At 39.7% G+C, this 26,800-nt stretch overlaps 1 protein-coding gene across 1 annotated transcript; it reads right to left on the bottom strand.

Moving 5' to 3' along the window:
* Positions 1-14,959: 14,959 nt before the first annotated feature.
* On the bottom strand, positions 14,960-16,002 carry LOC105554025 (olfactory receptor 10A3). The gene has a single exon (XM_012000263.1). The coding sequence runs from the start codon at positions 15,931-15,933 to the stop codon at positions 14,989-14,991; it is 945 nt and encodes a 314-aa protein (XP_011855653.1). The 5' UTR covers positions 15,934-16,002; the 3' UTR covers positions 14,960-14,988.
* Between the last annotated feature and the right edge of the window lie 10,798 nt (positions 16,003-26,800).

Raw genomic sequence — 26,800 nt, 5'->3', positions numbered from 1 at the left:
CTCCCATTTGAAATGGGTGTTTTTACCCAACGCCTGTATCCCCATTGTATGTAGGAAGTAACTAACTTGATTTCGATTTTACAGTCTCATAGGTGAAAGGGACTTGACTTGCCTCAAATGAGACTTTGGACTTAGACTTTTGGGTTAATGCTGGAATGAGCTAAGACTTTGGGGGGCTGTTCAAAGGGCATGATTGTGTTTTGAAATGTAAGGATATGAGATTTGGGAGGGGCCAGGGGCAGAATGATACAGTTTGGTTCTGTGTCCTCACCCAAATTTCACCTTGAACTGTAATCCTCATAATGTCCACATGTCGAGGGCAGGACCAGGTGGAGGTAATTGGATAATGGGGGCAGCTTCCCCCATGCTCTTCTCATGATAGTGAGTGAGTCTCATGAGATCTGATGGTTTTATAAGCGTCTGACATTTCCCTGCTGGCACGCCTTCTCCTTCCTGCTGCACTGTTAAGAAGGTGCCTTTCTTCCCCTTTGCCTTCTGCCACGATTATAAGTTTCCTGAATCCTTCCAAGCCTTGTGGAACTGCGAGTCAATTAAACCTCTTTTCTTTATAAATTACCCAGTCTCAGGTATTTCCTAATAGCAATATAAGAATGCACTAATACAGACATATGTTAACCTAAATTAGGTTATGGGAAAAGGACTGCCAAATACAGTGAGGTTAAAAGAAGATGTTTGTTGACTCAGAGGGGATGTGGCAGGGGCAGTTAAGATGAAGCAAAGCTTCATCTAGAGCTTCATCTAGAGCTGTGGCTCCCAGTGTGTTGTCCCTGGATCAGCAGCATCAGAACCACCAGGGAAATTCCTAGAAATGAAAATTGTTAGACTCCTCCACAGATCTACTGAAATGGACAATCTTTGTGTGGAGCTCAACAATATGTGTTTTAATTATCTGTACAGGTTTCAGACACACATTAAACTTTTAGAATGATTGCAAGTGGCACACCCTGGAAAGAAAACCCACAATCTTCTTGTTTGCAGTGGGGAGAACTGGATGGGTTGGCTGGTGGTAAAGGCTTCCCTGGACCTGCTTTCACACGGGGAGAAACAGATAGGCATGGATGAGAAAGGGTCACTCAAATGTACCATCGTTTCACAAAGCTATCTGTGAGTAGAAGAATCTGAGGTAACGTGAGCTCCAGTCTTCTGATGGCAAGACAGCAGTACAGGAAAAATAACTCATCTTCATGGTGTAGATTAAGCTGCGCTATACAGCAATGCTTCTCAAACTTTTAAGTATATTCAAGCCACCTGGGGATCTTATTAAAAGGCAAATTGAAATTCACTAAGCTCAGGTTGAGACCTGAGATTCTATACTTTTAACCTACCACAAAAAGCCTATGTGTCAGGTCCACAGATGAATAGCAAGTTTATAACAAATATTACTGGGTCATACCTACTGACTTGAGACATGGCCTAGAACCATGTCCTAGAGCAGATAAATATTATGACCAAAAACATCAGAAGACGTTTTGGTTTGGTTTTGTTTTTCTGAGACAGGGTCTTGCTCTGTATCCCAGGCTGGAGTACAGTGGCATGATCTCGGCTCATTGTAACTTCTGCCTCCTGGGGTCAAGTAATTCTCCTGCCTCAGCCTCCCGAGTAGCTGTGATTACAGGTACGTGCTACCAAGCCCAGCTAATTTTTGTATTTTTATTAGAGACAGGGCTTCACCATGTTGGCCAAGCCGGTCTTGAACTCCTGACCTGGTGATCCACCCTTCTTGGCCTCCCAAAGTGCTGGGATTACAGGCGTGAGCCCCCACACCCTTCCAGAAGAAGTTTTTAAATTCATGAAGTAACTGCGTCTATAGAAGAAAAGCACAGAGGAAAAAACAACGTATGTTCAGGGAAGACATGGCAAAACAAAAGAAACTTTCTAAAAAACTATAACTGGCAGAGTTTGGGGAAGATAGTGAGTGGAAAAAAATCACAAATATGATGTTATGTTGGAAGCATGGAAAAAGAAAATTCAATGCTGCTGGTATAATTAGTTCAAGTCCAGCTGCTCCCTGCTCGGAGGCTGAAAATATGAGAAGCAAGGTGTGGTGAAAGGAAAACAACTTTACTGATCAAGTGCTGGCAGATGGAAGATGGCTAGGCTTCTGCCTCAAAGAAGCCATCTCCTTTTGAGCTGAGTGAAGAGATTTAATGAAAAGGTGTGAGAAATACATGGGAGTGGCACAGGAGAGCCCAGGTCTACATGTCTTATTCCCATGGTTATCTTGAATAGTCGTCCATCCAGAGGTCCAGTTTGCGTCACCCTGACTGCGGCCAGGTACTGGTGGACTGTTTGTAACGCCCCCTAAGTGGGAGAGTTCTGCAACTGGGTCTCTCTGCCTGGGTCATTTCAAAATTGGCCCCTGGAATTTCTAAGCAAGCACATAATTAGATAAGAGAGCACAAGTCACAGAAGTGCTTGGTGGGAGAGGGAGAAACAGAGTTTCAAAGTATGTCTCAAGGCTGAAAGTAAGAAAGGAAAAAAACGTTTTAAAATGCATTTGGAGGCTGGGATACTTGGTTACAATTCCCCACTGTCAAGTTACATTCTACTACTATGGAAAGTGGGCAAAACAGTCCATTTGGCTACTTCCCGCTAAAAAAGGGTATAGTTAGGGGGTATCAGAATGGAATCTATTTACCTGGAAGTGGAAATATTCCTGAATTCAGACTCACAACAGGAACTTGCTGAAGCATTGTGGTGCAAAAATAAATGCTTTTGAGAAAGTCTGTCCTGCATCCTATACAAAGGGTATAACAGTAATAATGAAGTCCACAAGAGCCAAAGAGAATAATGAGCTGAATATCAATCATACTATATATGACGTATTAGGAAGTTGACCCTGTTACAGGGTCCTGGGAAAGGGTATCTATAGCAGAAATATGGGTGTCCAATGCATGCATAGCTTGGGTTATACTGTGAGAATAATCTGGTAGATATACACAACATTCCGTATTTTGCACAAGACCACCTTGGGCTTCAGTCAGTATATCTAAGGTCATACAGTTCTGTAGAGTCACTTATCTAATCTGCAAGGTTTCTTCAGTGAGAAGGGTGATGGCATGATGGCTGTTATTAAAGGTGGTGGCCACATTTTTTTTTTCTTTAAGATGGAGTCTCGCTTTGTCACCCAGGCTAGAGTGCAGTGGCGCCATCTCAGCTCACTGCAAGCTCCACCTCCCAGGTTCACGCCATTCTCCTGCCTCAGCGTCCTGAGTAGCTGGGACTACAGGTGCCTGGTGGTGGCCATATGTTTAGCCAAAGCCTGTACTTGTAATTCTTGATCTTTGGCTGCTGCCTGGGGGGTAAAAACTGGCTAGAGGATAAAACCACCATGATGCCTGTTTTTAACAGTGATTTCAAGCCTTTATGTTTTCCCAGTTGTCAGGGAGAGAGTCTAGATGGAACAGGATACATCCTGGTAGGTAAGGGAGCCCCAAGTACATCTTCTAATCTGATTATAAGGTAAGTAAGGCCAATGATGAGTGTCACAGGCCCATAACTAACCCCAGTAGGAAGGGTAGGTTCTGCTATGGAGGATATTCTGATTGTGTCTTCCTATCCACATATTATCAGTCAGCCAAAGGGTTTGGCCATATTGTTGAAGAGGTAACCATTCCATATCATGAGTGATAGTGTGGAGTATACTGTTTTCTGTTTTTTGATGCATAGAGGTGCTTGACCCATTACCTGGATTTTCTCCACCATCAACCATTCTATCCCATCACTTATGGCATATCCTATACAGGGATGGCATTAACCTGCTAATAAACCTGATAGACAATATGCTTCTGGATTTCCTCAAACGTGAGGAACTCACTGTGAATGGTACTATAATCATAGAAAAGAAATGACTGAGTACTCTCATCCCAAGTATAAGAATGACTCCAAGTGCTCAGGTTAGCAGTTGTATGCACCAGGGCAAGCCTGCAGTAGAAGAAAGGGGTAGTTCCTCTCAAACCCAACAGTCTGTTTTATTTTGGAAGGAAGCCTCCAACTTTGCACATTCAACAAAAAGGTTATTTTTAGCAAAAATAAAGAAGGTACTTATGCCTGTAAAGTTCATTAAGAACTTAATGTTAACAGAAGAGTATTACTTATCAATATAATTTTTCTTTAATAAGAGCTTTAGATCCTCTCTCGATTTATATGACCAAACTGTCTGGTCACCCGAGGTATCAGGTTGGGAGGGGCTGCCTTCACCCAAGTGTGATGTTTCCAGGGCCTAAGTCCAGTCAATTTGACAGATGAATGTATGGTTAGCAGCACATCATGAGGTCCTGTCTACTTTTTGGTTAGCTCTTGGTCTAGCCCTTGGTTTCTCCAGGACTTTAATAGCAGCTTATCTCCTGGATAGAAAGGGTGAAGGGGCTCATTCCACGGGGTATGAGGACCTGGAAAGAGAAAATCATTCATAAACTCTCAGAGGGAAGAGTTTTTCCTTTTCTTCTTTTGGCTGGCAAAGCAAGTCTCATTCTAACAGAGAAATGAGACATTCTGGCATATAGAGAAAATTGTGTCTTAATCCCAAGTCCCCCAGCTGACATTCCTAAAGTTGTAAACAAAACAAAACAACAACAACAAAAAAACACCTTTTGCTGCATTCCGTTTGCAACCTCTGTCATGGGTACAGTCATTTTAGTATTCTTTGGTTTTGGAGTACTAAAGGACTGAATAAGTAGCCCTGGCATCAACTAAGAAATCAATTAGGTTGTTCCCCACTGTCGACTGTACCAAAGGTTCCTGCAGGGATGTGACAACAGGATGACTAAACTTGCATATTTAACTAGCTATAGGGGGGACTATGAATATTTATGAAGTGATCTTGACACATGTATATTAAACAAACATGCATGTAAAATATGGTTCTGTTTACCTTGGGGTGGAGACAACTCTTGCTTAGCATGGTCTTGGGTCCTGTTTATAATTTGGTAACTTACTGCTGTAAAGAGTCTGTTCTGTCTGTCTTATGATCTCTATTTCAATGTTAATGCTGGTCAGTTGCGCCTAAATTCCAAAGAAGGGAACAGTATAGTGAGGTGTGTCTGACCTCCCTGCTTTCCCATTATGGACTGAACTTGTTTCTCAGGTTTTCTTTTAATTCCCTTTGGCCAAGAGGGGTATTCATTCAGTCTGTTGGGGGACTTCAAATTTCATATTTTAGTCTATAGTCCCCGCTTTTTGTCAAAGTAAGCCAGAGACAGTATTGATGGCCAAGGTTTTATTTTGTTCCATATCAATGCTGAGGTGGTATGCTACCTGTACTGGGTCCATCATGTCCCTCAGTGGGACCCCTGTGGCTAAGTGTCATAAAGTCAAAGAACTTATAGCCAATTAAACATTTTAGGTCAGATTGGAATGGAGGTGACCAGGCACTCACTGACCCTTAAAACCCCCTTTAAGTAATATAAGAGCCAAAAACCAAAGCCAAAAGACAAGGTTACAAAATTGACTTATCTATACATTCTATGCACTGAGCTGCTATAATCTTGGCTTGTATCAATTAGCTATATAAAACACAAGCATTCTGTTTAGCTGTTGAGGTATCTGTCTACCCATCCTTGATTTGGAGGGTCTGAGTAGTTGTATTCCTCAAAACCAGCCCTTACAATCTCATGCAATACTTCCAGTGCCCTGCCTAATTTTGAGAATGAAAGAAAAATAAGCTCACAAATAGTTAGCTATTTAAATTATTTAATATAAACACATAAAACAAATTCTATTAATTCAGATAGAGGCAAAATTATTAAATGAATCTTAATAATTTTTAATACAGGCCTGTCCCTATGTCTCATGAAAGCAGTTTACTTTATCTGTCATCTTTGCCCACATCTAAAGACAAGGCTTTGGTTTAACTTGAGTTTGGTGACAAATACTGGCAGGAATTGGTGCCTTCTTTAGATGTGATATGTGTAGCCCAGAGTCAAAGCCCTACAATTTAACAGCACAAGGATTAATTAACAGTACCCAATAAGAACTTTTTTAAGGGGCTGGAGGTAGTGTTACTGGAGTCCATGACCTGAGTAGAAGCTGTAAAATATTTTATAACCTTATGGTGATTAATTTTTATAGCTTTGATACACCCCAGAAATAAGTCAGGAACTTAATTTAGGATTCAATTTTAAGGATGTTTGTCAAAGATGCTGAAAGGTTCTAAACTTTAGTTCAGAACAGTCTTTGTAAAAGTAATAGTTACTCATTTAACCAAAGTGATGATTAAGACTTTAAAACCAATACTGAGAGTTACATGGATGTAAAAACCTTAACTCTTTTAAAGTTCAATTTTTCTAAGCAATCGAAAACCTGATAAAGACAACATAAGAATTCTCTTGATAAAATGTAAAATGTTGTATCTTAAACTGGTTACCAAAAAGACAAAGAGAAACCTTCTGCAGTGTGACTGCATCTCCTTATAAGAAACCTATTGAGATAACCTGGGAGTTAAATTTGGTTTAAAAAGCGCTTTAATTAAATAACAAGGTAGGAGACCAGAAGGACTTCTCTTCTGGTTGCAGCCCTACTGACCAAAACAGGATCTTGTCCAGACAGGATAAAGTGAAGAAATTAGCAAAGATGAAAATGATTCCTAACTGCCTTTATTGTTCATTGGCATAAGACACTTACATGAGCACCATGATAGTTTATAAATGCCATGTCAATTACCCAAGAGTTACCATCCCTTCCCATGGCAGTGACCCAGAAGTTGCCATCTCTTTCCTAAAAAGTTCTAAATAACCAACCCTTAAATTTACATTATTCCTTAATTTGTATGCAATTAAAATTGGGTTTACATGAGTATAAATACAATTGCCAAGAGCCCATTAGTGAATGCTTTAAGTCCCCTGTCCCCTCAGGATTACCCATCCCGAGAAAGTGTTGCAAAATCGGTATCCAGGATGCTCAGACAAGAGCCCCCAACTTACTGGCCCTGGGGGAGAATCAGTATGCCTACTATAAGCAAAAGGGCCACTGACAATGAGAATGTCCTGTCTCCAGTGAGAAATGGAAAAGCTCCCCATCAATACTAGAGCTATCCTTCTTTCAGTAGCCCTGGTGAACTCCCTGGCTCATTTGGACTTGACAGTTCAAGCTTACTGGGGGTCTCTGAAAGAACACAGAGATACTTATAAACCCCTAAAGGACTTTAAGCTGTTATTTCCCAAATACATAGATAAATAACATGATGCTGTGAATGGGAATAAGAACATGAATTATTCTATTCCTCCTAATTGTAATTTTTCCTCCTAGTAATGTTTATATCTTTTAGATTCTACATAAAGACAATGCTGGCACAAGGCTTCCAACCCATCCTGTCTTCTGACCCAAAAATTAAAGACATCCTGTCACTGGGCTTCTTAAATCATGTAACCAGAAGTTTTTACTCCTCCAATGCTATGCAAGGCCTATGCCCATAAAATCAGCAAGAAACAATGGACTTCTGCCCTTCTTCAGCCCCCTTGAGATAAAGGAAGAGTATCTAATCTCTGAGGTGGAAATAAGATAGAAGACAGGTAGGACTTGTTTTGTGGTCACAAACCTGCTGACCAAAACAGGATCTGATCCAGGCAGGATAAAGTGATAAAACAAGAGGAACCAGCAGATGGTGACAAAAACAATCCCTAGATCCCCTCATTGTTCACTGACATAAGACACTTCCACCAGCACCATGACACCTTACAAATTCCATAGCAATGACACAAAAGCTACCACCCCTTTCCATGACAACAATATGGAAGTTACCACCCCTTTCCCTGGTAATGACCCAGAAGTTACCACCCCTTTCATAGATAGGTATAAATAATCCACACCTCAATTTGCATTGACCTACTCCTTAATTTGCATGTAATTGAAAGTGGGTATGAGTGAGTATAAATACAGTTTCTAAGAGCTCATACATTGACCACTCTGGGCACACTGTCTGTGAGTTAGCCCTGCTCCACAAGGAGCAGTGCCATCGATAAAAGATTGCTGTCTAATGACACTGACTTACCCTTGATTTCTTTCCTGGGTGAAGCCAAGAACCCTCTTGGGCTAAGCCCCAGTTTTTGGGGACTTGCCTCCCCTGCAGCAATCGGACACAGGAAGAGTGTATTCAAGGTTATAAGTATGGCAGGGGAATATATGACTCTTAGGAACAGCCTAAGAAATTTCCTGATTACATTTAACATTTTAGACATGTCAAGAAAAACCAAGAATACAGAATCAAGTCATACTGGAAGAAAACATTGATTTTTTTTTTTTTTTAACCTTCAAGATAAAACATATCAGCATTAGGCCATAACAACTGTTAGAACTGTAGGAAAAGGTTATAGGAGCTGATGAAAAAGCTGGAGGAGAGTTATTATCTCAGGCCTTTTCAAAGGGAGAAAAAGCTGAAAGTGTCAAGACACAATAAAAGTTGATCTTCTGAGATGTGAATCTGAGAAGTTTTCAAAAGAAACATTACAGAATTAAAAACAAAATTTCTTGGAATATCATTAAGAACAAATAAGTATCTTAAAAATCTTATTTTAACATAGGAGATCAATCCTAGAAAGACTACCATAAATAATTTCATTTTAATTATAGTCATCACATACAAAATTCTTAAAGTCCCCTTCATGAACTTTATCATGCTTGGACTTTCTGACTAGTGGTGTACTTCCTTCTTTTCTAAGTAGTCAGTCATTTTACTTTAGGACAAAAATTTATCATACAAGATCCTTTTTCACATAAAATTATTATCATTTCTCTATAAATTTCCTTACCAAAAATATATCTTCATATTCATAACTTTTTTCACATCATTCTTCCCTACTTACTGATTTTTTACTTTTTAAATAAATAGCTTGCAAATAACCTCCAAATTGCATAAAAATTGTTTTGTTCTCAATAAGAAAATAACTTACAGAATTATACACTAATTAGAATTATTATTCTTAGTTACCTTACATTTTAGTGAAAACCTAGGAAACAAGAAATCTTGAACTCTATATCAGATGTTAGCATTTTATAAATAAAACTATTGCACAATTTTGGAAACATGTTTTCACATGTCATAATCTTTTTTTAATTGGAAATGACCCAGACACCCAATGAGTATGAATTATTCAATTTAAAATAATTTTAAGATTTTAAATCACATGAAAAGTCCACTTACAAGCACTTACCTCATTTACATGTATTCAATTTTTTATTTTTAGCAATTTATCTTTTACTTTTGAAAACTGAGACATTATACAAAGCTAATCATTATTTAAAGTTATTTCCACATTAGTCATTTTTTAAGTCTGAATATTAGGTGAATACCTAAGTAAGAACCTTAAACACAAGGTCATTTTGCTGATAACTCACAAGCTTCAGCTGTTTTCAATGAACCAACAATCTTAAATTAGTCTTATTTGTCAAAAAAAAAAGAATCACACAAATAAAGATTACTCAGCTTTGGGCTGGGTTTACAGTCTCACAACCTTTGTGCCTGACTCTGACACCTTAAAAAATCTAGCAGAGGCAGATATAAAACTCATTTACCCAGACACAAATGTGTACTGATGATTCTGAAGACATTTTTGTTTTTATTTTACCACTGATTTTTAAACCAGTTTATTTATTAAAGATTTATTTGCATTTTAAAAGCATTTGGATTTAATTTATGTGTACTCATTTACTTATAAGTAAATTTGGTAGCATGCCAACACAACATGGAAGATAATACATATACATCACACAAACATATCTAAACATGCTTAAACACATGCACAAATGAAGATCCAATAGCTTTTCCCTCAGAACTCTAGCCGTAAGATAGTAATACAAATTCACCAATCTATAAAAGATAGCTGGATCCAAGTTATGTCTGATGATATTGGAACTTGTTTACACGGCTAAACTTTGTTTGCCCCAATAGATAATTCACAGAAAGCTGAGGGCCAGAATTTGAGTAAAGTAGTTTTTCTAGCAGTTTTTATTTTAAAGACCTCTACCTTTTTTTTTTCCTTCAGTTTCAAATTAGTTTCTAATGTTCCTATTTTAGCCAGAACTGACTAAACTTATTTTAAAAATCTTTACATAACCTTTAAATAGTCAGTTTTATCTCAACACCAGTAGCTTAATAACAGCAGATTCAAAGCAGGCAGAAAAGAAAAGAGAGAAATATAGAGACAGCTTTAGAAGACTCTGCTGAACTTTATAATTGCAGCTTAACCACTTGAGCTCTGAATTTTCCTTACTGTAATTTGCCCATCCGTTTAAAATGTGCACCAAAATGGGCCATCATATTTAACCAGCTGGAGTCCCAGATAGTCTACAAAAGAATTCACATGCTTTCTTCCCCCATAAAGCTTGACACAAGTGTGGGAAACACTCTAGACTCCCAAAGAGGATGACAAAATCAGGGACCATAATGTTGAAAACCATTTCTCCCTTAGCAGGAGGGGAGCAGTTTATCTTGCAGGCTTCTGACAGTAAGACGGACCCTGGTCTTTGATGGAGGCCATGCCAAATGCACCCTTGGAGGGAGGAGTAACACTAAACAGAGACACAAACACAGACAGATCCGATGCAGATGGAGTGCAGATTTTTCCAACTCTGGCTCCAGCTTTGGCTTAACATACCTGCCTTGAGTAAACATGCAGGTGTCACTGAAGTTCAGCCACTGTGACTTACTGAACTCTAACTGTTCTTCAGCTTGCCCATTGTGAGAGATGAGGATCTCTTCATGAATTACTGCAAGACTCTGGCTTTCACCATTTTGTTTTCAATGGTTTGTAAATTGCACACATCTTTTGTTATCTATCTGAAGATCAATGCAATTTAGTAGCACCAATATAATTCTATTTTCCTTATGACTATCACCCCTCATTGCTCCTGGACATTTCAATTCATGAATAATTGCATTGGCCACTGCATTTCCCTCCATGGCACATAATTCCAAGTCACCATTCCTGAAATATAATGTTTCTCTATGTCCTCAAAAGACATTACAAATCGATGAATAGCCAAAATACAAATACACCTATACACATTTAGAATTAACATAATCTTATTTCTTAATTTATTAAACATAAAATCAATTTATTTGATATGAATCTAATACAATAAGTGATTCAAGTGTTTAAGCCAAATTTAATATGTAATAAAGACTCAGGAAAAAAAATAAGCTGGTGTGTGTTAAACCATCACAAAATATTTTTTAAGTCTCATTATCACAAGGTTACATGCATGTATGGCATATTCCTAAATAATATACAAAAATTATAAGACCTCCCTTGCATTTAGCAGAATATATATACCTAATCTTAATTAATATCACACTATCTTTTACTCAAAATATTTTTTGAAGCTGTCAGAAAAATTGGAATAATTGCCTTACTGAACAATAATATAAAAACTTAATTAAAATTTGTTCCCACCAGTTTTCCTACTCAAAATGATTATTAAAGTCTTAAAATGAATCAGTGATGTTCCTTCCCAAACTAGGTTGGACAATAAAGTATGACCAAAACTTAAAGGACAAAAAAACACAGAATCCCTACTTTGCCAATAAACCTCTTCTTTTGAGACAGAGTCTTGCTCTGTTGCCCAGTTTGGAGTGCAATAGCACGATCTCAGCTCACTGCAACCTCCACCTCCCAGGGTCAAGTGATTCTCCTGCCTCAGCCTCCTAAGAAGCTGGGATTATAGGCACATGCCACCACAGCTGGCTAATTTTTGTATTTTTAGTAGAGACAAGGATTCACCATGTTGGCCAGGCTAGTCTCGAGCCCCTGACCTCAGGTGATCCACCGGTCTCAGGCTCCCAAAGTGCTGGGAATACAAGTGTGAGCCACCACACCCAGTCATAAACCTCTTAATGAACAAGGTGATATCCCTCAAAAATTAATTCTAAGTCATCTACTTGCCCATATTTGGAAAGTAAATAGCACAAACAATTTTAAAAACTAGAACCACCACCAAAAACCCAAGCCACAATAAGCCCACCACCATCATTCAGCCCAGGAGTTAGATGTAGTGTTGTGTCACAAACGTATGGTTTTAAGACCTAGAAGTTTGACGAACAAAAAACTGTTTACATTATATTTAGATTGAATGAAATTGTATATATCTTCATCTATTTATAGATATAGATAGACATAGGTAGATACAGAGAGGTAAGATATGCATATAGATAGACAGATATGGCTAAATAGATCCGCAGAATAACAAGTTTCTTTCTCAAAAGTCACCGATCTCATATTTTCAGTTGACTATCAGCCCAGGGACTATCCAAGGACTACGGATCATTACTTCACTTCAAATGCAAAGAGAATGTGAGCCGGGTGTGGTGGCTCATGCCTGTAATCCCAATGTTTTGTGAGGCCAAGGCAGGTGGATCACTTGAGGCCAGAAGTTAGAGACCAGCCTGGTCAACATGGCAAAACTCCATCTCTACTAAAATACAAAAATTAGCCAGGCATGGTGGCACATGCCTGTAATCCCAGCTGCTCGGGAGGCTGAGGCATCAGAATGTCTTGAACCCAGGAGACAGAGTTTGCAGTGAGCCAAGATCGTGCCACTGCACTCCAGCCTGGGTGACAGAACAAGACTTTGTCTCAAAATAATATAAAATAAAATAATAAAATAAAGTAAAAGAGAATGTGGACAGCATTCCTGATCTTGGGAAGTGGTGCTTAGGACCACCTCAAAAGCCAAAGACCTCCCATATGGAGAATTCAACAAGATTTTAAACTGCCAGTTACTGTGTATCTTACAGGAAGAATCAGATATTAGATGTTCCCTGAAATACTACTACCTTTACTGCTAACCCTGAGATACTGGAAATTCATTATGAATATATCATATTTGGACTCACAAAAAAGGGAACATCCCTTGTAACTGACTACACCAACATGTAAAGAGGTGCCCAAGGTCTTGGAATCCAACTGGTCAAACCACTTATTGAGACTGGGCAGATAATCTGAAGGGTATATGCAACAAACAGAGCACTAAGGTAACTTAGGCATACACACAAGAAGGAATCAATTAAACCACCACTTCCACCCACTTATTTTCAGAACCCTCCTGAGGCTTCCACATGAGCACTATTCCATTACCAGTTCTCTCTGTTTCAGTCTTATGCCTAACCCACCCTGAATCTGCTCCAAATCTTGAAGCTAACATCTTGCCTCTGATTGTCTTCTCATTATTAATTAAAAAGTTTTTCTAAAGCACCTACTCTGTCCCTGGCACAGTGTTAGGCAGATGATGCACAGCGGTGAACAAATTAATATAGTTCCTGTCCTCCTAGGGCTTATTATGAAATATGGCAATCAAACATTAAACAGATCACATATTAAAATATATGAGGAAAGCTTAAGGTAATAAGCTGCCTATATGAAACAGGGAGAGATTGGGATCTACAAAGTGTAGCTAATACTAACAAGGCAAATATAAATGCAGTCACAAAACAATCAGCACAGTCTTTTATTTTAGTCTCAAGTTCTGTATTTCAAACTGACACACAGTTCAAAGAGGGGAAGACTCAGCAGCAGCTCCTTTCGTGTTTCTAAGCCATGTGCATGAGGTCTTGAGCTTAGAGTCAAGAAACACTCCATGGCCAACTCCCTCATTGGCAGGGGAACTCACTGGACTCTCTCCCACAAGGTCCAACTTCAATTTAGGTGCTTGTCTTCATTCTCCCTCCGTTCTATTCTATAAGCATGAAATATTCCAAAGGTTGCAATGTGAAATTATACATTCTGAGAAAGGCCACACACTTAGTAATATAATTCACATATGATATAAAATAAGCACAATTAATTAATTAATTGCATTGGATTTCCACAATGAACAACAACAACAAAAAATGCATGAGTCATTGTTTCTAAACAAAGTGTCTGGGGGCTTTGTAGGAAATTTTGTAGGACATTTCCCATTTCCCACAAATGGAAATTTAACAAAAGTCTCTGAAAACAGTATTCTGCAAGTAAAAATGATACTATCAAGTAAGAACTCTGAAAACTTCCCAGGTAGATCTCTAGTGACCAATATTGGATAAATATTTGGAAAACTATCAAGAGAAATTTACTTTTGGATTATAAGCTCAGTGAGTCTATCAAGTATAGAACCATCTGGGTCCCCCAAAATAGATGCACTTTTTTTTACTCATCCATGGAACAAATTTTCAGTCCAAAAATAAAAACTTCACCAATCTATTGTTGGTCTCTTAAAGCTCTACCCTGTTACCAAAGTACAGTGGGCCTTCAGGCCAGTCTGAAGAACTATAATCATTTTGAAAAGTAATTTTGCAACAGCTGGTAAAATTTACAAGCACACCCACTCCTCATCCCATCAGTCCCACTTAAATCTAACAAACAGATATATAGACATCAGTACATGTAAGCATATGGAACAAGGTGTTTAAAGCATTGTCTTAATGACAATAATCCAGTAGCTACCTGGATGTTCACAACAGAGAAATGGATGAATAAACCGTTGTATCACATGTTATGAAAACATATGTATCTATTAAAAACAAGTGACAGCAGTTCTTTATTGAAAGAGAGAGATTCCCTGATACATTTTCAAATGTTAAAAATTGAACAAATTGGCTGGGTGCAGTGGCTCACACCTGTAATCCTAGCACTTTGAGAGGCCAAGGCAGGCAGATTGTTTGAGCTCAGGAGTTAAAGACTGGCCTAGGCAACATAGCAAAACCCCTTCTCTACAAAAAATACAAAAATTAGCCGGGCATGGTGGTGCATGTCTGTAGTCCCAGCTATTCGGGAGGGTGAAGTGGGAGGATCACTTGAACCCAGGAGGTGGAGGTTGCAGTGAGGAGAGATTGCATCACTGCACTCCAGCCTGGGTGACAGAGTAAGACCATGTCTTAAAAAAAAAAAAAAACAAATTTAATGTATTCATACCAAGAAATGCAATCTGTTTTCACCCTTTATTAAATTTAAATAAAGTGTAATAGGGTAGTAGCCAAATATCACATGACTTCTCATGCAATCAGACTATGTGTAAAACCACGTTTCTTTGACATAATTTTATCAAAGCCCTTTTCATGTCACTGTTTCGCAAGGTGTAAATGAGTGGATTCAGGAGAGGGGTAAGCAGTGAGTAAGACAGTGACATCAGTTTCTTGGTTTCTGGTGAGTAGCCAGATTTGGGCTGTAAATAAGTCATATTGGCTGTGCCATAGAAAAGGGTCACAGATGTGAGGTGAGAGGCACAGGTGGAAAAGGCCTTTTGTCTCCCTGTAGTTGATGGCATCTTCAGGATGGCAAACAGAACTCGAGTGTAAGACAAGAGGATCAACAAGAAAGGAACCATAACGATCAAAATGGTGCCTGTGAAGGCAAAGATTTCAGATAAGAAGGTGTCTGCACACACAAGCTCTAGTACTGCTGCGGTTTCACAAGACAGATGATTAATTTCATTGGGGCCACAAAACAGAAAACTAAATACCCAAGTGGTCTGCACAGTAGCCACCATGATCCCTGAGATCCATGAGAACATTACTAATTTCATAAAAACCCCTCTGTTCATAATCACTTGGTAGTTCAGAGGATGGCAAATTGCAGCAAACCGGTCATAAGCCATTGCTCCCAGGAGAAAACATTCAGTCCCACCAAAAAGAAGGATGAAATACATCTGTGCAAAACAGTCCACAAAAGAAACCGTAGTTTTCTCAGTAGAGAGCACTACCAGCATTTCAGGCATAATGACTGCACTGAAACTCACCTCCACCACAGATAAATTTAGGAGGAACAGGTACATGGGAACGTGGAGGCTCTGGTTTAAGGAGATGACGACTATAATGATGACATTTCCTATCAAGGTCACCACATAAATAACTAGGAAAATCCCAAAGAGCTGCACCTGGAGCTCAGGAAAGTTAGAAAAGCCCAGGAGGATGAATTCAACCACACAGCTTTGATTTTGTCTTTTCATTTCAGTAGTTGAACCTTAATATTGTTTTTATGGACCTGGTATATCGAGTATGAAGTCACAATCCCATAGCTGTGAGTTTGAGTCTGGAATTCTTAACGGCAGATGTAATGACAAGCTCATTTTGACAGAACTTCAGGTTGGTTCTTATGAAGAATGGCCAATGGCTTGTAATAGTGAATCTTTAAAATACATATAAAGAAGTTAAGTATTTTGGTTTAGAAATCTTGTTTTTTAAAGTACAAAATAACAGTAAATGTTATCTGGCTACATCTTTGTTATGTAAGTTGCTCTCTCTCCCCTCTCTTAATGCCAGGTCCCCCTTTAAAAGCCCCTGCTTTCTCCCCAAAAAGGGAAGCAGTGTCCTTAAAGGCAGGAGCCTATACCTCTTCCCTTAATTGGATTCTGCAAGCAAAGAGCAACTGAACCGGCGTTTTGGTTACACCTGGATTGCGAGCTAGTCTGGAACTTGACTGCAGTCCTAACTCTGCCACTGTCTCCAAGATGGGTCTCTGCCTCTCCTGCACTTGGGTTCCCATCTGTATGGGTTGGAAGCAGGAGAATGATCCCTGCTGGCTCCGACATAGGTGTTTCCCTCATTTGTTGATAGAAAACTGCAGGCTGCAAACTGCAGGCTGCAAGGCCTCAACTCCAATCAGGTGGGAGCTGGGCTGAAGGGAACATGGAATAGTGGTGGTGGGCTCATAGGCAGCACACATGCTGCCTGAGTCACTTTGGGCCTGCCAGTCCCATGCAGAGATGACCATTTTCTTCCCAATCCAACTGCCCCTCCAGAACCCCTCTCAGGGCAAAGCAACTTCATTCTATCTTCTCTCAACCAGATCAAAAATCCTTGTCTCCCAGTATTCCCTTCACTGTCAGGGCCCACATGTCTTTAAAATCTGGAGTCCTCCTGGCTTCACAAGTCCATTCCCACTGACACTGCTCCACCTCACTGCCTCTTTTCCTCTCCCTTCACCTCCTCTACCATTAAACGGAAACTAACTGGCTATTCCATGTCTTATACCCCTTCCTCCAATCTGTACCTCAAATTTCCGACAAAATAATATCACCTTCCCTCCCAGAACCTTCAGGGTCTCCCCTTATCACTAGAATATAATGCCCACTTCTCAGGCCGGCATTTAAGGGGAACTGGAGTGATAACAATTGCTTTAGGAATGTAAATGAGGGAAACATTACTTCTGAATGGACAGTGAGGGTGGGAAACCATAATCACAAGATGGCATGGGTGGAAGGTCCATTGGGCAGAGGAGAAAAAGCATAAGGAACTCTTCCTTGCTCAAATAGAAGATATTCAATGACATCTTAGTATTAGAATGGAGCTCTAAACTGGCCTTCGTGTGATGCTTCGAAAATCAGCAGCATTTTACTATGGAACAAGAGGAAACCAGGAGGAGAGGACACAGCGAGTTGAAGACGTCTTGATTTCGTGTTATTAGGACATTAGCAGAGAGGAAAAGGCAATTGATTTACTGAGTCTGACCATAGTGATACTAAAAACCAAATATATGTATTAACTATAACAAAGTATTTTGGATATAAGAAACCTCCTAAAATAGACTTGGCAGGAAAAAAAAAAAGCACCTAAGTATCATTTTAATAGACAAAACTACATTTTCAGCTCCAGGCCTATAAAACCAAGTACGTTTGTAAAATGAGAAAATTTAGAATATCCTACTAAAAATAGACAACTTTTAAGGAGCTGATAAAGCACAGTTATAGAACAAATTTAAATTACTGCCTTCGTGAGTAATTTTTTTAAGCTAAACTGAAATGCTCCATCTTTTCCCTTTAACATAAAACAACATAATGCTGATTTAGCTACCTCACTGACATGTTCTACTGGCTCTGGCATTAACTTTCTGTATGATCTTGGGCAAATAACTCCCTCATCAGGGTTTCGTCTTTCTACCCAATTAGACTTATTTCTGACCACCTTCACCCCGCTCCCTCAACTACATACCTTTAAGAATTGATGATTTGTGCAAGCAAACCGTTTATAGATCTAATTACTGTCCAAACTTTTATGTGAATATGAAGGGCACAGCAATTGACTTTCTTACCTGAGCATTGAGTTATCACTTGATAAGTACCTCCAATTAACAGTGAGAATAACTACAGATGGCAAACCCACCAACAAGTACCAAAGCAGAATCTTCAGATCCTTATCTATTCACTGTCCCTGATTTTCATCCCATTTATGTGTTACCTCTTCAATTAAAAAGCACTTCCATAAATACAACTTAGTGATTCAATGCATTGATTTTAGATTATACTGCATTAAATTGTATGCCCTGAGAGAAATCTTCTCTGGAGAACTTACACACAATTTATACAGACTCTCTTGTATGGGGATAAGGAAGCTCCACTGCACAAACTTGGAATACTGCTCTTCCAGATTTCCACTGGGAATTAACACCTCTTCACACGAGAGACCCAATTCCACCAAGACCTTCCCCATTAAAAAATGAAAGCAGAGACTGAATAAATGTTAATAAATAGGCACAAATTGAGAAGGGAGAAAAGAATGTGAGCGTGAGTAAAGGCAGAGTGATTTGGACAGAGAATCTGATTGGACAAGACAGACAGCTTGCACAATGGTAGGAAATGTGTTATGGCAAGTAAATTGAAGTTACTTTGTGGAAAGCCTGGAGATACCAAAACTTAAATTTTCTAGTAGTAATATAGAAATACTAAATTTTGGGGGAAAGTCATTCAGATAATTTTATAGTTGAAACTTTTTAACTTGAAGTCAAAACATCTGAACTAATACGACTTTGAGCATCATGTCTCTTCTCTGGCTCTATTTTTTAATAAAATCAAGATAATGTTATTAACTTCACAAGGTATATGTAACAATCAGAGGACTCAGAGTTAAGTTCACACTGATTTGAGCAATCAATAAAACTATTAGCTCAGTTCCAGCAAAGTATAGGGATGAATGAATCTGCAGGCTTGGCTTTATCCAGAACTCAGATAATGTTGCCAGGACCTGGATTTCTTTATTTCTATATTTCTCATCTCTGCTTTCCTAGAGTAGGTTCTATTCTCAATGAATATTTTCCCCTTAGTGGCAATAAGGCTGCTAACAACACTTAGGGATAGATCTTCTCTGTATCCAGTGGGCAATGTACCAGTTATCCTGAGGAAAGGGTTTTCATTTGCAAAAACTAATCCAAGAACCCCTCCTATATCATTTACTATGGTGGGATTACATGAGTATCCACCTATAAACCAGACACTGTGGCTGTGAATGAGATGAGAAATGCTACCTAATATGCAATTTTCATGGCATCCTATACTATAAGCAGGTACAGCATCAAGTCTAACTAGGCATACCTGAAAATGTTTAATTTAAAAAAATTCCCCAAGGGAAATGAAGGTACTGTTTATAGGAGAAGGAGGTCAAAGAATGATGGTGATTCAACACACAAATGCTCTATACATAAAGCATGCTATACTTTAAATTATTATATGAATACTTTAAATGCTTTATTATATGAATACTTTAAATTATTATATGAATACAAGGAGGTGAGATGAAAGCTGAGAAACAATAAAGTTGCATTACTTATTTTTGCAAGATGGACTGGACAGAAGTAGAACTAGGATGTAATGAATGGAGCAAAATCATAAATATTGTAGAGGATAAATAGTTATATATAGTCCTGGACATGAATGTGTCACATAAATGAGACAGGATTTCAAATGTTTGTGAAAGAGAGGATGAATAAATAGAAACATGGACAGGGACATCCATAAATAAATCACTTCAAGGGCTTTGCATACCTTTGGAACTGATTCCTGAGTCCAAGAGTGAGGGGAAAAGGGATATACTTACCCTCTTAAAATAAGTCAAGGAGTAAATAGTCACACACTCTATTAATGAATAAGTCTTCTCAGAACTGACAATCCCTTCATTGAACAAGCTGAGAACCTGACTGTAAAGGCATTGTTATAAGCCTACACAGACGTCCCAGTCCCCTGAGTCATGCAAAAAAAAAAAAAAAAAAATCCACTGAAACCCTTGAAGTGGGAAATGGAAAGTGTGATATACAGAAATTATCTTTTTTCCTATGAGTCTGTTACCTAAGAAGCAAAGCAACAGAGTAAGTGTCATCAGCAGGCAATGGGATCAGCAACAATTTGTCAGCAACGATTTGGTGGGGGTGAGGGGGGAGGGTGTTATGATGGTGGTATTGTTGGACCTATCAATGTTTGTAGGATTCCCTTGAGCATTTCTTGAAAGGTCAGTCTAGTGGTGATGAATTCCCTCAGTTTTTGCTTGTCTGGAAAAACTTTATTTCTCCTTCACTTCTGAAGGATAGCTTTTCTTGGTAGAGTATTCTTGGCCACCAATTATTTTCTTTCAGCACTTTGAAAATATGACTGTCTCTTTGCTTGTAGAGTTTCTGCAGAGAAACCTGCTGTAAGTCTAATGAGGATTCCCTTATGTGTGACTTGATGCTTTTCTCTTGATGTTTTTATAATTCTCTTTTTAATCTTTGACTTTTAACAATTTGACTATAATGTGCCTCAGGAAGGATCTTTTGGGGTTAAATATGTTTGGGGAATTGAGCTTACTGGATCTGGGTCTTCATATCTCTCCCAAGACTTCAAAAGCTTTTAAGTGTTATTTTGTTAAATAGGTTTTCTATGCATTTTCCCATCTCTTTCAGATCTCTCATAATATAAATGTCTGTTTGCTTAATGGTGTCACATAAGTCCTATAGGCCTTTTTCATTCTTTTTTATTTTTTTATTTTTATTTTCACTCACTGAGTAATTTCAAATAACTGATCTTCGAGTTCAATATTCAATCTCCTGTTTGATCTAGTCTGGCTATTGAAGCTCTCTGTTGTACTTTTTATTTCATTCATTGAATCCATCAGCTGCAGGATTTCTGTTTATGATATCTGTCAATGTGTTAAATTTCTCATTCATATCATGAATTGTTTTCTTGATTTTGTTGAATCTTCTATATGTATTCTCTTGTATTTCACTGAGTTTCCTTAAGATCGTTATTTTGAATTCGTTTTCTGGCAACTCATAGATCTTTTTTCCTGTGAGGCCTGTTATTAAAAAGTTATTGTGTTCCTTTGGTGGTCTCATATTTCCTTATTTTTTCATGTCTTTTGTGTCTCTGCATCTGGTGGAAAAATTGCATCTTCCAAACTTTATAGAGGGGCTTTCATAGAAAAAGACTTTCACCTGCAGTTGTGTCTTTGTGTGGCTATTGAGAAAGGTGTGGTGACTCTGGTTCTGAGTAAATGTAGGTGGTGTAGTCTCTGTGCAATTTGTTCAACTGCAATCAACATCAGCAATAACTGTGGGTGCCTCAGTGATGTGGCCTGTAGAAGCTTGTGGCAGTGGCAATGGTGGCATGGGTTACTTACTTAAGCACTTAAGGTGCTCTGTATCAAGGGCTTTGGAGGGCCTCCTTTTCTCATTTTTACCATAATGGGGAGAGGTAGCTGAAGTGTCTCCTCCTGGTGTCAGGTCTGACATGGCCTACAAGCAGCTGTAGCAGTGCTCGGTTCCAGTTGCATGTGCTCAGAGCATCTGTGGAGCTGGAGTACTAAGCTCAGGGTCTCAGGAATCTATTGTGCGACCAACTCGGGTTTTGGTGTGCAGGTTCACCCTCTGTAGTGGGGTTGGATATAGACTACCAACAGTATCTGTGACTCTGAAGCACCCCCTAGCAGCTCAGGCCTAGAAAGCCAGGTTGTATCTATGACTCTGACTCTGGAGATTAGGACATAACACTGGCTTAGTTCTGGGGAAGAAGGGGTGCTTCAGGGGTTTTGGTCCAGGGAACAAGGTCCAGCTGCGATTTGGGAACCAGAATCAATAAGGTTCAGTGGCAACTCAGGTCCCAGGGGATGAGAAATCATGTGGTGGTGATTCTAGACCTTGGAAAGGTGGGAGTATCCCAGACTCTGTGAGGCAGGTGTAGTGACAGCACAGACTCCAGAATGGTGGATCACAGCTGTTGTATGGGACCTGGCAGATAGGGAGCAGCACAGTGATGACTCAACTTCCTGGGAATGAGGGGTGTCTCAGCAGCTCATGCCCTAGGAGGCTAATCCAGCTCCAGGGAAGCAGGGTACTTGAGTTGTTTGGTCTCTAGAACATGGTGTCTAAGCTCAGGCACTGCTCTGTTTCCCTCGGATGCAGGGTACTAATATAGCTAAGCCTTGATATGTACAGCTACTCAGCCTAGGCACCAATTCCTCAGGGGCAATGTGTCATTTCAACTAAGGAATGGGGGGCTTGACCACTCTGGGTGGTCCAGGCACCATTTCCCTGCGATGCAGGGCATGCTTCTGCTTAGGCTCCACAGAGGCATGACTGCTCTGAGCAGTCAAGGTACTGTTTTTCCAGGAAGCAGGTTACTGCTTCAGCTCACACACAGAGGGGCAGAGCACAGCAGCAACTGGGAAGGGTATATGGAACGACTTCACCAAAGCACTGTTTCCCTGGGAGGTAGTACATAGCTTCAGCTCAAGTCCTGTGGAGCAGAGCAAGACAGTAACTGGAGAGGTTTTTGGAGCAGCTCTGTAGAGGCAACGTTTCCTCAGGAGTGAGCGAGCAGCTTTAGCTCAGGCTCCTAGGGGGAAGGTGCAGCAGCGACTGGGAAGGGTAGATAGAGCAGGTCTGCCAAAGCACTGTTTCCGTAGGGAGGAGTATGCAGCTTCAACTCCAGCCTGAAGGGGTGAGGTGCAGCAGCAAATGGGAAGGGTAGGTACAGCTGCTCACCAGTTAGAGAGGTTGGGCCACTGGGTAGGGGTAGTTTGGAGCCCCAGAGGTTAATGGATGCTGTGGTCACTCACCCCCAAAGCAAAACACACTCCAGCAGTATTCCCAGGTTCAACACAGCATTGTAATGCGTAGCTGCATGTGCCACAGTCAGGGGCTGAGACAGGGGCTGGGACACAGGGCACAGTGTCAACTCCACTGGTGACAGAGGGGAGCACAGGTATAGCTATGGACTCCAGGCAGCTCTCTTAGCTGGGCTTAGTGCCTGTGAGGACTGCAGGGGTCTGCAACAGTGAGGACTATAGGTGTCCAAGGTGTTGATGAGGGCTTTTGAGGTGACCTTGCTTGCCTTTTCCCTGCAAGGAGAAGTCCTTACTGGTTCCAAGCTGATCCCAGTTGGCGAATGGGGTGATGGGGGCCAGGTGTTTCCTTCTGTTCTCTGTGTGGCTCTCCTGAGTTTCTGTGCCCACCCAGGGTTTCTGTGGCTCCTCTGATAAACTTTGGTGCTCTCCTTTAGTTATTTTTATCAAAATATAGTGGTTTATAGTGGTTTAATTATTGCTTTGGCTGTCTTTGTGGGGGATGGGGAGGACAAGCACTATGGACTTCTAGAGGGCTATCTTGCTGTCATCAAAATCCAAATATATATAATATTTTTAAAAATAGCAATTGATGACGTATTCTACCAGGAAGAGGCATACCCAATGCTCTTGCCTTTCAGGATTCCCTTCGGACACTGTAATATGATTTATACTTTGGAGAGCAGGATGGTAAGGGTCATCACAGGAGTAGTGTAATACATAAACAGTTAATATTTTAGACATGAAAGTCTCTATAGTTATACATGTCCTTTAAATATTTCCTATCCCCCAGGGTAGAGAAAGAAGCTTATGCTTTATATTCTCTGAAAGAGTCCCTCTTTTCTTTTGCATGGAAATATAAATATATCTATCACTGCCAAGAAGAATGTAAATTTCTGTTATAAAATCCTCCAGGAACATCACAATTGAGGGTCCCTAAGGTAGCATCCCTAAAACCATAGGGACCCTAAGGGGCCTCTCCCCAGAGAACCAACCCCCAGTAATCTCTAAGCGTCAGCCTGGTATTGCAAAACTTCATGCTTAGGGCAGAGTTTCTTTCATTCCTTCCTCAAATTTGTCTTTTAGGAACTTGACTGTGGAAGCAGTAGGGAGAATGGATTTGAGGAGGCTGTTAAAGTTAACCAGGTGATCAGTGGGTAAGCTTCGGAAAAATTAAGTGGTATAGGCAATTGGATTGGTGATTGATGGAAATCTGGGAGAAGAGAATAAGGCAAGAGTGACAACTAAGTTTTGGCATAAGCAACTGAGCAAAATTTGAAAGACAAAATAGAGGATTGGATGATGAGTTCAATCTGAAACATGTGAGTTTGAGGTCAACCAAGTAGAAAAGTCCAGTAGGCAGCAGGATATACTACCCTCACAATTTTTATTCATCAATCACACCACAATAAAGCTGGAAAATAACAAAAAGAAAGGAAGGGAATAGATTGAGTAGGTATAAAGGGATAAGATCTGGAGCTCTTCTGTCTTGAACAGAAGTGCAAAGATCTCATCTGTGGTGACAGGAGAGAAGGCAGAGTAAAGCAGTACGTTTTGATGGTTCTAAGCTTGGTTCACCTTTGCATTCAGACCAGTCTGGGAATCACTGACAGCTGCTAGAGCTGATACATTCAGAAACAACTTATTTGAAGGACAGAGGAGACTTCAGGGGAAAAAGTAGTCCTGAAAGAAGAAAACAGAAGGCTAAAGCTTTGAAAATTGAGAATAGTGAGGAGCCAGAATATGTGGGAAGATGGGAACAGGGCTACGGCAGTAAGACTGAGATTCTGAGCATAATCTGTGTCCTCATCTTAAGGAGGCTTAATGGCAGAATCTTAAGATAAGGGACTGCCTTCAAAGAACAGGCAAATCAATTTGTGAAGGAGAGGTCATCTCTAACATCCCTGGGGATGTAGAGTTTCTAAGAAAACCTCAGTTTGGTGACCTATGTGTTAAGCTATCCAGATCTACCTTCAAGAATGAAGAATTTTCAGGAATGAAGATTTTGGGAGTGCTGTTGCCAGAAAGCCCTGAGCTGTTAGCCCCTAAAAGGACTGCTTCACCTGGGGCAGCTGTATCTACTAACTGATCAGTGGCAGAGGATAAGGGCTTGGCCCCCACTCTGAAGGTCAGGACATCTCTGAAGGGTCATCCCCGCCTTCAGTCCATTGAAGCCTTCAGGGAGTCTGCCTCACAATTCAGCTTCTTTCTTTGCTAAATCCTGCCCTTCTTTCCTTCCCTTCCACAGATGTTGATCCCATTGCGCACTAATCTCTATTGCAGTGTTTCCTGCAGAACCTAATCTACAACAGTTAAAAAAATATGAATGCTTGGCTCCCGGCAACACCAGCAGGCACTGAAGCTCCTGCATAGGGGGTTTGTGGGACTCTGCACCTTTGCTTTAAACATAACCGCTGAAACCCCGGAAGCACCTCTCTCACCAAAGATAGCACCTTGAAGTACAGCTGAAGTTCCTGTGCCTTAGTTCCCTTGTCTACAAAAGCAGACAAATTAGATTAACACTCTTTAGGCTCATATCCACTTCTAGAATGCTATTCTATTTCATTTTTCTGTTCATTATGATAATAACAAAAGAAAGAGAACAAGGGAGATAAAATAACATGAAGAAGAAAGGGCTTAATGCATTACAAAAATCAAAGAGCAAAGAGTGAGGAAGAGAGTGGCAGAGATGATTAGGAGAGGTGTGCATGCAAGCCTGGTAGGTTCATTCGGATTTTTTCCCCAATTATAATAGGTTTTTAAATATTTTCCACAGATAAAACTGTCAGAGTTTTGTTTCAAAATTACTACTTTTTTTATTGTGCTAGGTGTTAAAATGAATTGATTTTGATTGAAATAAATGTCTCATAATTATCCCTACTCCTATGGAAATGATAATGTCATCTTCAAAATGAAGGAAAATTGACTTCAAGCTGTTTCAACAAAAAAGTGGGTCTAATGAGCAAAGGTGTGATTAGAGCCAATCTGGTCAAGAACACTATCCACCTGCCCAGGCAATCTGGCAAAGTCATAAATTCATTCCATTTGGACTGGCTACAAGACTGAATGGATCAATACACCTGTTAAATCATCCCATAGCCAAGCATATGTTGACAGCTCAAACTTATTTTTATCAGCCTGGTCTTAGATACAGGTAAAAGTAGATACATGTAAAACTTTGGATTCAGTGGCCATTTAGATCCTGTGATTACAACAGACTGTGAGTCCCTCAAGGGCAGGGGTTATTCAGTTTTGAAGCCCCTATGCCTATCTTGTGTTGGTGGAAGGTAATTAGGCAGTTAGTAGATTTATTAATTGAACAGAGATATAAATGAACAACAACAAAAAGCACAATTAATTGATTTGAATTAATTTGAGTCTATGTGACTTAGCTTCGTGTGAAACGGATCTCCAGTGAGCATCCAGTGTATTGACAACAAAAAGATGTCCCATAAAATTTTCTTTTTTAACATATTCTCAGGTTATACAAAGCAAATTGAATTATTCCCTTAAATGGCTGAGTGTATTCCCATTTGGAGTTTAGAATCTGATGGTTCCCAGTTTGGCCCTCCCAAATTTGAACCAATTTTCCCAACTCATCCACAGATAAGTTTCTAGCTAAGAAATGAAAATCCTGTGTCTCTATTTAGCAGTATCTGGGTGCTTTCCCAAGACGGTGGCATTGAGTATATCTTCAGGCTTATGTAAAGTAGAAACTTTTCAGAAAGTAATGTAGAATTATATATCTGTTAAAATTAATACTATATCTGTTAAAATTAAAAGTACATTTACTCCTTGATCCAGCTCTACCCCTTGGGACATATATGCATACAGCTGTTTATTGCATCATAGTTTGTTGTGGCAAAAAATTGAAACTGATAGCCAACAAATACTGTGTTGTTGTATAAATAGTGTGATACCCAGTATTACACAGTGACTTAAAAGGATGAACTAGACCAAATGATCTAACCTGGAGAAATGTCTATGATATATGGCATTGCCAAAATACAC

Source organism: Mandrillus leucophaeus, unplaced genomic scaffold, assembly GCF_000951045.1.
Source record: "Mandrillus leucophaeus isolate KB7577 unplaced genomic scaffold, Mleu.le_1.0 Scaffold622, whole genome shotgun sequence".
NCBI classification, from domain to species: domain Eukaryota; kingdom Metazoa; phylum Chordata; class Mammalia; order Primates; family Cercopithecidae; genus Mandrillus; species Mandrillus leucophaeus.
The sequence above is the reverse complement of the archived record's forward strand: the minus strand, read 5'-3'. Positions and strand labels throughout refer to the sequence as shown.